Source organism: Sporobolomyces koalae (assembly GCF_050403365.1).
Source record: "Sporobolomyces koalae JCM15063 DNA, S_koalae_JCM15063T_v1_ctg59, whole genome shotgun sequence".
Lineage (NCBI taxonomy): Eukaryota > Fungi > Basidiomycota > Microbotryomycetes > Sporidiobolales > Sporidiobolaceae > Sporobolomyces > Sporobolomyces koalae.
This window is the reverse complement of record NW_027481712.1, coordinates 3,042-15,604: the sequence shown is the minus strand read 5'-3', so window position 1 is coordinate 15,604 and position 12,563 is coordinate 3,042. Positions and strand designations below refer to the sequence as shown.

The following is a 12,563-nucleotide window of genomic DNA, read 5'->3' as shown; positions in this document are numbered from 1 at the left end:
TTTACAGTAGTGAGTCATGATCCTTGATGATGTGTACGTATGCATAGTGATGAATGGACGCAAAGCCCTCTGGATATCCTGATGAATAGATTGAACCTTGGAAAAAAAAGGGAATGCAGGGCGACGGTAGGGCACGGATACAACAAATTCGGATTCAGACCATCGAGATAAACCTGAGGGAACAGAAAAGTGGGGCGAACCGAGGTGGAAGGACCTGGCAACAAGAAAGTCCTCAAAAAGAAGCGTAAACCTCGGCCTGCTGTCGAAATGCGAGCTAAGGAAGTCTCGCAGACAATCTCGCCCAAGACGACCTCATGATCGTCCACAAATCTGGATCCGAGAGTTCGAGCGTGACTGCCGTACGCCATACGTCTTGCGCTTTGATCAGCAGATCAACTGTGACTTGTCTCGCTTCCTCCTGTCGACTCGCTTCATCTTCCTGATCGTACTCGGGTCGACTCGATAGTGAAGTACTTGTCGCACCACCACGGTCCGGTCTAGACGACTCTCGAGTATCGGCAGGAACGAGTTTCGGAGAAGGCGGCGGAGAAGGCAACCGGGAAGTCGAGTGGACCGGAGTTTCGAGCGAACGTTGGAGGCCAATCGACGAGCGGGTGTGAATGTACGTGTGTAGGATCGAGAACGCGTGGACTGAGGGCAACTCTATTGGACCGACAATCGGCAGCAAGAGCGAGGTTGCCGAGTCACAGGCGAGAGGCGCAGTCGGTTCATCACCGGGTGGTGGGGGCTGGGTCACGCTCAGCGGGTACAGCGGCGATGAGAGCGCATACAAGAGTGAATGAGCCGGCACCAAGAGATTCGTCGGAGGCAGCGGACTCGAATTGGGCGCCGGGAATGTGATTGCGAGGAGGAACGTCGGAGGGATGGGCATAGCACCACTCGAAAGCGCTGGGTCAAACACGCATCGTGCGTGCGTCGGGAGAGTCTTGCTCGGTGCGGGCACGCACGTTGCATCGAGGCTGGTGCAATTGATCCCGGACAGTATCCGAGGTGCTGTGATTCACGCAGTTTTGAGGTGACATGTTTGCAGGGTCAGCGATTCGATCACGATACTCTTGACGGGCAGTCCGCCAGAAGCTCACCCAAATCCCTGAGTACGTCTCGGATGAACTCTGTCGGTACATCCGTCAAGCAGTCATCGAGAGTCAGAGTCGAACGATCCACCGGTCGGACTGTCACCGGCTTGGGTAGGGTTTGTCGCGGCACCGGCACCTCGATACTGCTCGCTCGATCTTCGTTCATGCTCGAGTTGCCGTGCGAGCGCGAGCGTGAGATCGGGTACAGAAGGCGAGAGGGTTGTAAGTGATATTATGTGCTTCGGATTTACGCGACCATGCATCGATAAATGTCTCAATTTGTCGGCTGAAGTAGGCGCAAGTAGGCGCCGCCCCACTTTTGTCCAAGCTGGGTATCGTCATCTACCTTGACAAAGCCTCACCCTTACAATCGCTCTCTGGTTCCAGATCCTCTTCAATTCTTCTGCAAGGCCGACAGCTCCGCGATTTTGGTGGCCTGCAACGGCTTCCGAGGAATTCCGATCGAGCGTTACCAGAGCAACCGTGGCGGCCACCAGCTTGGTGCAAGACCGTACATTGCTCACAGTCTCTGTTGAGCTACGATGGATCGGAGCAGCCCGGACCGCTGTGGAGACAGCTTGGCCTTGGAGCTCCCCAAAAAGAAAATGTTTGCTTCGCGCTGCGTGGCAGCTTGGCAGCCCTTCCTGCCGCAAACAATTCCGGTTCCGTGGCCCATCCGAGCCGATTCCGTCGCCATCGGACCCGTGCTACAGTACTGGACGAACAGCTCAGTACTGATCCGACAATCGGCTTGCCGTTTTGTCGCGCCCAAAGTCGGCTTTCCACAAGCAACCGCGACAGGTCTTAAGGTAATAGGAGATGGATTGGGACTTGGTACCCTCTGCGTATTGGCCAGTCATTCCGGCTTGGCTCTCTCCAAGCGACATCTATCTCTCTTGTTCCGAGCTGATAGTTGCACCGATGTCGGTGAAAGTTCCAATTAGCCCACGCTTCAATCGCCTCGAAAGTCTCCGACGAAGCAATGACTTCCGGGATCTTCGCGACAGTCCAGGCAACGTGATAAAACCTTATGCTGTGCCCGTGCTCCTACCATGTGGCTCAACAGCAGCCAGTCTCGGCCTGTCGAAGTTTGTATAGCTTACACTTATTGTCGAAACAATACAATGAGCATGAGTATACGTGCACGATATCAGGCTTCCAAGCGAAGGAGGGTTGAAATCGAGAGATAAAACAGATCGGTCACGTGATCAAGCGAAGAAAGCGTTGATCTCGATCCCAATTTCAGTGTGTTGCCTCCGATGGCTCTACGGGTATCACGGGCGGCAGAGGCAATGCGTGCTCCATCTCGCGGGGGAGTCCGTACAGATCTTGCTATCGATGATCAGCATCGTAACGAACACCTGCAGCGCGACGCAGCAGTACACCGGTTCCATTGTCCAGATGTACGCGATCGCTTGCGTCGTTTCCGTCGCGATACTTGTGTCCGGAAAGGCAGGAGGCGAAAGGAGAATTCTCTCTCTCGACGTGATTTCCCCCACACCTTCGCACGTCGCTGTCAGGCAACATGGGGTCCAGCTCACACTCTCGCGGCCATAAAGATCACGATCAGGACCATGATCGACACGAGGACCGTTCCCGCTCGTCATCAGACAGGAAACATCGGCATCGAGATGACGACAGAGATTCGTCTCATCGATCACACAAGAAGCATCGGTCTAGCAACGACAAAAATTCGAGCTCTGGTAGACACAGATCAAGCAGCAAGCGCAGCAAGGACAAGGCGGCAAGCGATAGTGAGGATGAATGGGTCGAGAAAGAATCGGACCTTCCAGCTGCCAAACCCCCGGTCGACACGGTCGGAACCTTTACTGTTGGAGATGTACCAGACAACAGCGCAGGCTTGAACCGTCTCGAACCGGAGAACCTGACGGACGGATACGGTGAAGGGGATGTTGGCGGAAGTTCGAACCGAGGCGGAGGCATGTTTGGCATCGCTCCTGGCAAAGAAGGCGCCGAGGGTGAAATGGACTTCTTTGGAGGGTTCGGCACAGAGCAGAAGCGGAAAGAGCCGAAAGAGAAACCCGATCCCTCGGTCAGTCCTTCCAGGCTCTCCTGAGGGAATCCAAACGATGAAATGCTCACAATCAGGCGACTTCGTTTCCTCAGCAAACTATGGGTCAATCATCGCGCGAGATCAACAAGGCGTATTGGCAAGGGACTGCGCCAGCTGTTGCTGGATCGTCGACTTCTGCCCCTCGAACCGGCTCACCAGCACCTGGATCTTCCGGCTCGGCATGGCGAATGACGAAGCTGAAACGAACATACGAAGCGGCAGAGGAAGAGGGACGTTCTATCGAAGAAGTCGCAGAAGAGCGGTACGGAAGTCTCGAAGCGTTCGAAGAGGCCAAAGAGGAGAAACGGATCCTTGACGAGCGAGACGCAGGCCGAAGAGGCCGAAGAGAGAGTGGCATGGGTGGCGGGAGACCATCAACTCCTCGAGGTATGGGCGCAGACGCTGGCGGCAGGAGATTCGTCTTTACCGACATGGAAACTCCCGACCCCTCTTCGCGGCCTTCGTCGAGGAACGCGTTCCGTCGGCCTGGCGAAGCCCTACCTTCGAACCAACCCACTCTGTCTCGCTCGGCATCGACTCAATCCCTCTCCGGATCTCGCCCTTCGACCCCGGTGCCCACTGTTTTCACACCTCCCATCTCTCGCACGCCTCTCGTCCGGTCCGGCCTCTCGCAATCGACGGTTGTAACTTCAACAGTCTTGAACCCTGATCCGACCAACACCGGTCCCGCCACTTCGGCCAGTGGAAGCGACAAGCCAATCCTATCGCAGAGTGAACTCAACAAGCTTCAGGCCAAAGTCCTCAAAGCGAAACTGATGGACGACGATTCTGCTTCGACACTCGAGGCAGAGTACCAAGCCGAGCTGAAACGATCTCAGGACGCAGGCCCGATGGTGGCGAACCATGAAGGTATGGCTGGAGGAGCTGTGGGCAAGACTACCGAGGTGCAGGTTCTGCCGACGCTCGATGGTCGCGGTCGCATGTACGATACTGGTATCGGGACCGGGGTCGCAGATCAGTGGGAGAAAGAACGACTCGAAAAGGGCAAGAGAGGGAAAAAGGAAAAAGTAAAGAACCCTTTTGACAGTCTAACTTGTAATCGTGTACCGCAGGCTAACTCGGTCGAATCACCGTCGACAGGTCTTCCAATCGCACGATCCGAAAACAGGAGACGTCATCAGGACATCAGCCGACGACGATCAACTCTCGCTCGCCGACCTCGTGCGGCAAGAGCGGTTCGCAGGTGGATCGTCCCGCGATATGGATCGAGACGTTGCGAACCGTATCGCGACCGATGCGAGATTCAACACGGATCTCGACTACCAGGACGAGAACGCAGAGAGGCTCGCGCGGCGCAAGATGAAGAGCGAGAGTATGAAGCGACAGTTTGCCATCAACGGTGAGCAAACACTGTCCTTCCTGATCCAACTGGTACTGAACTCGGATATCGACCAGATTACGCCCGGACCAAGAAGGCTTTGGACTCGTGGGTTTTCCTGCGTCGGTTTCGGACGACGCTGAAGTGCTAATCCTGTTTCTCGCGTGTGATCCAGCTGCACTCTGTGTCCTCCAGACGATGGAAGTCCTCCGCCGGCACCGACGGTCGCACTTGGCACTCGCGCGTATCTCAGTCTGATGGAGACGGAAGAACTCGTGCCGGGGCACTGCCGCATCGTGCCCCTCACGCATTGCCTCAGTTGTCTCGAAGTTGACGAAGAAGAAGGATGGGAAGAGATCAAGGTACGTCTCTACGCTGAGGTATGACCTCGTGGGAACCTGAACGTGATCGCTAATAACGTCGAGTCCGGGTCGCGTCGAGGGCCTTGCAGAACTTTATGAAGACGTTGATGCAGATGTTTGCCGAGGAAGACAAAGGCGTTGTGTTTTTCGAGACGATCACGACGCACAAGTACCAGAAACACAGTTACATCGAGGCGATCCCGATCCCGTTCGACATCTTTGACCAACTCCCGATTTACTTCCAGGTTTGTGATTGTTCACCAACAAAGCGTTTCGTTTCGTCTGATTGACGCATGCGAGATTGCACGTCGAACGAGTAGGAAGCGATCTCGACGTCGGAATCGGAATGGTCGCAACACAAGAAATTGATCACGTTCTCTTCGGGACGGCCGTTCCGCAGAGCGCTAGTACCGAACTTGCCCTACTTTATGGTTCAATTCGACTACAAGGGAGAGAACGGGTTTGGTCACATCATTGAAGGCGTCGACGATGCTCCTGAACGAGACCTCGATGGTGAAGAGAGGCGAGGCGAAGTGGGAGAGAAAGGTGGAGGTGAATTTCCAAGGCAAGTCTCTTTCCATTCATACCTGACCATCACCATTACGAAGCTAACTTGGGCTGCGTATGTTGGTTGCGGGAACGATGGTTCTCAGGTATTTTGCGCAGGAGATCATTGGCAACTTGTTGGATCTCCCACCGAAAGCGTGGCGGAAACCGAAACGAGTCGACCGTCGAGACAACGCTCGAAGGATCGAAGGGTTCAAGAAAAAGTACGACCAGTTTGACTGGACCAAGATGCTCGCGCAAGGGGGATCCGCTTGAACAAGCGAACCGACTAGAAGTAGATCCCCTTGGAGCTTACAATAACAAACACTGTGGACTTTACTGGTCCTCTAGCCAATTTCAGATCACAGTCTCGCATGTGAGCCAGCTCGAGATGATGGAGTCTGAAACATTTCGAAGGGTGTTTTCGTTTCACATGCGTGTTTGTCAGTATGCGTGCATAGTTTAGCGTTCTAATGAGAGTACCATGTATAGCAAAAAGACAAAAGAGCAACGCAAGAGAGACGACATGACCGCAGCGAGTTCGACTCGCGTCTTGTTCCCGACAGTCTCATCTCGTCATCAGCTCGTTACAAGGGTACAAGGGACTATGGACTCGCCTGTCGCCTCGACGTCCAGTGACGCGCCTACCTACAAGATGCCTGCGACAGTCGCTTTGTCTCCCAACATCATGGTTTGTCGCTTCCCTCACCATTCCGCTGGTCGTTCGACTCGATTGACCGGGTGCGGAATCAAATGATAGAGATCATACAAGCCGGCGAAGGTGTTCAAGAAGCATTGCGAGGAAGGGAAACAGTTCACGAGCATGTCTTTCGATGACCGCGGTGAATTGCTCGTCACGAGTGCAGAGGACGAGAGCATGCAGCTGTTTGACGCGAGACAGGGAAAGTGAGTTGAACACCCTTCCCTTCTAATACCCGTCGAGTGACTCTTGACTCCGAGGAATCTGACCCCCACTTGTATCGCTTCTCGACAGGCACATCAAGCAGCTGTACTCGAAAAAGTACGGTGCACATCTGGCCAGGTTCACCCACAAGAGTAGCACAATCATCTATGCGAGTACCAAGGGAAATGGTACGACACTTCTTTCCGTCTTGTCGAGTATTTCGGCACGCGCTGACCTTTGTTTCGTACGACAGACGATATCCGATACCTCAGTCTACACGACAACAGCTACCTGCGTTACTTCAAGGGTCACAAGAAGAGGTACGTCCTAGTCAGGAGCTTGACTCGTTTCGGCTCAGGGGCTGACTCGTCGTGGTGCTTGTGATTCAGAGTTGTTTCCCTCGCCATGTCTCCGCAAGACGATACATTCCTCTCGGGAGCAACCGACGATACGATCCGATTGTGGGATCTGCGAGCCGCGACCGCTCAAGGGTTGCTCAACGTCGCAGGACATCCATCGGTCGCTTACGACCCTTCCGGACTCGTGTTTGGTGTATCGCTCAACCTGCGTTCGACAATCCTCATGTACGACTTGCGCAATTTCGACAAGCAACCGTTTTTGACGGTCCATATCGACGACCCCGTCCTGCGTGAACGAAGTTTCCCTCCGAGAACTCCAATCTACACGAGCATCAGTTACAGCAACGACACGAAATGGCTCCTGGTTGGCACGAGTGGAGATTGTCATTACATCCTCGATGCATACGAAGGTCATGTCGTTGCTAGATTAGAAGGCAAGATACAATTAATTCTTACCTATTCGCTGTACGACAAGCTGTCGGAGCTGACCAGTGGTTCTCAAACGGCCGCTTATGGTAAATACAGGTCCGAGGGATCAACCCAATGTGGGACTCGAACGAGCAGTCGTCGCACCTTACGAACGACCGATCGAGCCCGCCGCTGGACTCTCGAGCGAGGAAGTGAAATGGTCCCCTGACGGTCGTTACGTGATAGGAGGCGAGTTGATCTCTCTCACGATCCAGTATCAGTTGAACGCTAACCTTGAGGACTCTGTTCTTTCGATCTTTTTCTCCAGGTTCGATCGATGGTAGCTTGCATGTGTGGGATGTCGCACCACCAGCATCAGAACGTGCTGCAGATCGACCCGAACCCGGACCCGCATGTACATTGTACCCGATCAAAACGACCGAAGGTCATTTGAGAGGTCCAAGTCGAGTGGTCGCGGTCAATCCCAAGAGTGCCATGATTGCAACGGCTGGCAACGAACTCGTAAGTCCCTCACATCACACTTGTTACTGAAGATCTCTGAATGAAAGAGGAAAGATCCATTCGAGCTGACGTTCAGAGCAAATTTCGGTCTTTAGGCGTTCTGGTTACCGGATCCAAAAGACGCGTTTGGAACAGGTTCGAACGAAATTGTCAAGCAGGCAGATGTTTGAGACGGATTCCCGTCGTGCAGGGCATTCGGCCGAAGGGATCAAGAGAGAGAAGGGAGGGACAATGGGAATTATCGAGCCCCTCGTCAAAAACAATTGTTGTCAATACTAGCATTAAGAAAACGACTTTCGACCGTCAAAGCCGTTCCCACTTTTATCAATTGGCATCATAAGACGCGCGTTTGCAAGCGGAAAATCGCCATGCAATCAGAATGTATGGGAGTGAGCACGAAAGAAAATTCACTGCAAGCAAAGCCGCATGCGGCTAGAAAAGAATGACAGACCAAAGACACTGCACAGCTGGAGGATGAACGAGAATAGGGAAAGAGGAAGAAGGAAAAAGAGAGGACAGCAGAAAACAAAACAAACTCGAGCGGGAAAAAAAAATGAATAGTCGAATGTACAGAACAAGAGCTGGTTCTTCGTAAAGAGTCAACGTGGCTGCTTAGAACGTCGGAATGCTGGATGAACAAGAGTCGATGGTCAGTAGCCGCCTTCCAAAGGACACGAGGTGAAAGCAAGAAGCGCTCACTAGTCACTGCGAGGGGTAGAAAGGAAAGGAATTCGGGTCAGTCTCCGTCGGGAGGGGAAGAGGGATGAAGAAGCGGGACGCACTTGATCCGATCTTTTGCGTTCTGAGCGATACATTCCGCTATCCACGTCAAACTCCGAATCTCCTGTTCCTTCAACTTGAAGAAACTGTAAAACACGCCCAACTGGAATTGTTGCAGGAACGCAAGTTTGTTCAGGTGCACCTCGTGTTGGAAGAAGTGGTCTTCCAAACTAGCGGCTGCTCCTCCTGCCGATCCTCCAGCACCAGATGACGATTCGGCGTTTGACGAATCGAGGAACGGGCGGTACTCGATGATCGGATCGATCACTTGTTTCACCTGGTCAATGTCGTCCGCGCGAGCGAGCGCCATTGTGCCTTCTGGGTACAACCGTCCGAGCGCCGGGAACAAGTTTGCACGTTGGTCCTTCGAAAGGGATGTGCCGAACGAGTTGATGGTAATGTTGAGCGATCTTCGGTCGGCTTCGAACGCGAGGATCGGACACATGACATCGCTTGTCGGTGCCCCAATCGACTGCACGAACGAGTGAAAGTCTTCGAGATAACTCTTGTACAGCTGTTTTCGAAAAGGTTCCGCGCAGATGGGGAAGCTCGAGTTAGTCCAATAGTAGGAAAGGATGCGAACAAGCAAGATGGTGGGAAACAACTTGCAGTGTTTCGGATGATTTCAATGTTGAGTTCGTCGAGATCTTGGGCAGAGAGACAGTCGCGGAAGTATGGAGCTGCGAAGAAACGAGCTCAGGCTCAATCGTCATATAACCCTACGCGTCCCCGGCAATAGCTTACCGAGTGGTGTCTCGACAAGGACAGTCGAGTACAGCTCCTCGACGTTCGTCGCGACGCACAGAGCAGGCATGGTATCGAACACGCCGAGAGGGTGACACCGTTCGAGTAGGTCATGCGTGTCGCGTTCGTGCAACGTCCCCGAGATGAGGAGGACGACATTGTCGATCATGTAGGCATACCTGGCGAATTCCGAAACCTTGTCATCAGCTCCTTGCTGCACTCGATGGGGATCTGATCGAGTGATCAGCCGAGGCGTACGTCATGTAGTCGAGGAACTTTCGGAGTTGGCCAGTTGCGTTGCTTCGAACATAGTTGAACTCGTCGACTAGCCGCGCCGTGGCCTTTTCTGCAATGGTCGACGTTGAGATGGGAGAAGGCTCGTTCGCGAGAAAGTTGCCATAGTCGGTTGCCGAGAGTTGCATGCGGAAGTCTCGAGGAAGCAGTCGCTGCTGATTCAGCTCTGAGAAAGAGGGACAGACAGGACAATTGACCAGGGAGCTCACCATCGAGCGTCTCGCATTGAGTCAAGTTCGAGTACTGTGCCTGGGTCAACAGTCCTGCTTTGAAACCTCGTACGACGCCTTCGAGGTAACCCGAATGCGAGTTGAAGAAGAGTGCCTCCATCTCTACACGAGAGTAGTGTGGGGGCAACATGTCCAAAACGAACCGGGTCAGTCTCGACATCAGGGTCCAAATTAGCAGTGCATGACCTGTGCTCGACTATGTTGCAGCTCTGTCGCCCGTTGCGCCCACTGGCACGGGTAACAGAGCTGCTCACGTTCCCCTGTTTCTCCTCGATCTCGTTCCTTCTCTAGCCTACCAACCGGCAGGATCCCTTGCTCTGTAACTTCTTCCTTCTGCCATCAAGGAATGGAAAGACCGGGACTGACTCTGACGACGGTAGAGAGGCTGACTGAACGTGTATGACGAGGGAGGGTTCGTTCAAAATCGCTGCTTCTGAATGCGGTCGATGAGCCGAGTCGAGGTTCCCGCTGTCTGTGTGGTACTTTGGTCTTCGACGGATCGAAGGTGGGCGAGTTGAAGCGGTCGAGTCGTGACGGGGAACCGATCGCGGCCGCGCGCGCGACATTCACGCAGTTTACTCGCTCTTCTTTTTGCGACTGACAGTATACGGCAGCGGCCTTTGCAACACTTCATGTGCTAGCCTGAGCTCAGAAAAAGACTGCTATTCTGCTACTTAGTAGCCTCACATCCATGATTCTCAAGGGCCTTCTGCTTCTGCGCTCCTCGCTTTGGTGGCACTACGACACTGGCAACGGCTCTTGTCGACGTCGAAGGGAGCTGGATAAGAACCTTACGCGATACTTTCGCTCCCTCTCGGTTGACAACGCGGTAACCCACTTCGCGTGATGTGTGCTTGGGCTACGCCGGCGAGTGCGGTGTCAAGGGTAATGCGGTGTACAACAAGGTCAACACAGGTGAAGCGACAGAAATTGGCTAGGACAGACGACCAGACCCCACTCCCACAGAAAAAACAGCATCATCTCCTCCGATCGTTCAGTTCAATCTCTTCACCTGCTCTCGCGCGTTCGCCTCGGGTTCTCGTCTTTTTCGGTTTGCCCACTTCCTTGAAGAACAACCTCCATCCGATCCTGAGCAACGCGCGAGCAACTCCGATCGGAGGGATCAACCAGCTCAGGACCCAACTCCATCCGGCACGTTCGTGCAACTTGTGTACGACTCGTTCAACTTGAGCTTGCAGATCCGGTAGAGGCCCAGAATTGTCAATCACGTAGTCGGCAAAGTCCAGTTTCGAAGCGAGAGGGTGTTGCGCCGCGAGTCGAGATTGCGCTTCCGACAGCGACAGGTTGTTTCGCGCCCGCAGACGTTGGATCTGCAGGATCTCGGAGCTGTACAAGAGAGAATATAGTTTCAGTCAGTATCATAGCCGGAATGTTTATCGGCGGCAACGGTATAGCAGGCCAGCGAAAGGCACAAAGGGGTAATTTCTCACCAGTAAACGACGACGATCGCACCACAGAACCTCCACAGTCCCGCTTCGATCAAGAGCGGGGCATCTACGACACACATCCGTTCACCCTTGACCCAATTCTTGAGCAGTTCCCATGCGAGGAGCCTCCGAACGGCGGGGTGCACGATCGAATTGAGCACTTTGCGCTCCTTGTCATTGCTGAACACGATCGAGCCGAGCTTCTCGCGATTGAGGGTACCGTCTGCTCGAAGAATGTCATTGCCAAAGTGAGCGACGAGTGCCGACAAGGCGTAACTGTTGGGTTCGACCGCGACTCGAGCGAGAACGTCGAGATCTATCAGCGGGACATGCTGCGCCTTGAACAGGGACGAGACGGTCGATTTGCCTGTTGAGCGCACCATCGCACGATCAGGTCGGAGCCGAGCCGTCTCGTCAGCAAGCCCGAGGTGGGGGGAAAGACGAGACATTAGGCGCAAGGAGCTCACCCGAAGCGATGCCGCCCGTAAGACCGATCACTGAGCGCCTGAGCGAGGTCAGCGAGCAGGTACTGTAGAAAATCCTAGCGGTCTGGCTCACCGAGCATGGCGTTAGTGGGACGAGTTGACTGAGGCCGCGGTTCGCCGAGACGTTTCGAGCGCGCGCGCGCCGTTTTCAACGTTATCGCCGCGGGCACTCTTAGATTTGCACTACACTTCGCCCCAACGAATTGCAACGATCTTGTATGCAATGGTTCACCCAGTAATGAGGGTATTTCAAACTTCTGATCATCTTTCGTGCTTGTATGCTCGGACGCGCACGATCTGAAAACCAACGTGGTCAGAGAGACTCAGAGAAGCTACGTTGGTGATTTCGCGCCCGTCTGACCATTTTTGGAGGAAATAGATTTAGGAAGGCCTCGCGGACGCCCTAGGTCAGTGGTTAAATCCTCTGAAGCTCGACAGAGACGATGTTTGAGCACGCGGGACTGGTGTAGCTACATCGATTCAATCATGATAATTCACTGACGAAAGATTCGAGGCGTCCAAGCGACTCTTGGCCCGACAAAACCGAGTTGAAAAGTCTCGCTCTGTCAGCTTCCTGACGCCGAGTCGACACTCTTGAGGCTTTGATACTCGGCATAGGCGACGCTGTTGCGTTCTTCATTCATATGAGCGCGCTTACAGGAGCATGGTGAGGATGCGGAACAGAGTGTTGCTCAAAAAAGCGGGAAAGAAGACGGATTGAGGTCCAAGGGAAGCTTCCGACATCTTCTCGCGTGCCACACGCCGTAGAACAGGTCTTATACTTCACTTGGTACCAGTTACAGCTGTACCCGGGCACACACAACAGACTCAGAGGCATTCAAAAGTCGAAAATTGGCTCGAGAAAGTCAGGTCCAAGCCAAATTTGGTGGGGTTCCCCATTACCTAGGGCTAACCGCGTGGTAGGGAACTATTGTATCGCGCAATCCTAGGCTCCGATGAAGACTTAACGA

At 53.8% G+C, this 12,563-nt stretch overlaps 5 protein-coding genes across 5 annotated transcripts; 2 read left to right on the top strand and 3 right to left on the bottom strand.

The window, feature by feature from the left end:
* Nucleotides 1–274: 274 nt before the first annotated feature.
* JCM15063_002987 (uncharacterized protein) lies at nt 275–1,263 on the bottom strand (the record flags this gene model as incomplete). Its single annotated transcript, XM_076681194.1, has 2 exons — nt 275–1,014; nt 1,104–1,263. 2 exons carry the CDS (start codon nt 1,261–1,263, stop codon nt 275–277), a joined length of 900 nt encoding a protein of 299 aa, XP_076531662.1.
* Nucleotides 1,264–2,622: 1,359 nt separating this feature from the next.
* Nucleotides 2,623–5,694, top strand: JCM15063_002986 (CWF19 family protein; the record flags this gene model as incomplete). Its single annotated transcript, XM_076681193.1, has 8 exons — nt 2,623–3,150; nt 3,225–4,199; nt 4,273–4,531; nt 4,588–4,618; nt 4,686–4,872; nt 4,962–5,117; nt 5,193–5,437; nt 5,526–5,694. 8 exons carry the CDS (start codon nt 2,623–2,625, stop codon nt 5,692–5,694), a joined length of 2,550 nt encoding a protein of 849 aa, XP_076531661.1.
* A 331-nt stretch (nt 5,695–6,025) lies between these two features.
* Nucleotides 6,026–7,781, top strand: SWD2 (WD-repeat containing protein SWD2; the record flags this gene model as incomplete). The annotated part of the gene is made up of 8 exons (XM_076681192.1): nt 6,026–6,109; nt 6,179–6,324; nt 6,413–6,510; nt 6,576–6,642; nt 6,712–7,115; nt 7,207–7,338; nt 7,418–7,611; nt 7,707–7,781. The coding sequence occupies 8 exons, from the start codon at nt 6,026–6,028 to the stop codon at nt 7,779–7,781; spliced, it is 1,200 nt and encodes a 399-aa protein (XP_076531660.1).
* A 528-nt stretch (nt 7,782–8,309) lies between these two features.
* VMA6 (H(+)-transporting V0 sector ATPase subunit d) lies at nt 8,310–9,759 on the bottom strand (the record flags this gene model as incomplete). Its single annotated transcript, XM_076681191.1, has 6 exons — nt 8,310–8,316; nt 8,394–8,905; nt 9,001–9,071; nt 9,136–9,314; nt 9,394–9,565; nt 9,639–9,759. 6 exons carry the CDS (start codon nt 9,757–9,759, stop codon nt 8,310–8,312), a joined length of 1,062 nt encoding a protein of 353 aa, XP_076531659.1.
* Nucleotides 9,760–10,636: 877 nt separating this feature from the next.
* Nucleotides 10,637–11,672, bottom strand: CAB5 (putative dephospho-CoA kinase; the record flags this gene model as incomplete). Its single annotated transcript, XM_076681190.1, has 4 exons — nt 10,637–11,006; nt 11,111–11,474; nt 11,575–11,604; nt 11,666–11,672. The coding sequence occupies 4 exons, from the start codon at nt 11,670–11,672 to the stop codon at nt 10,637–10,639; spliced, it is 771 nt and encodes a 256-aa protein (XP_076531658.1).
* Between the last annotated feature and the right edge of the window lie 891 nt (nt 11,673–12,563).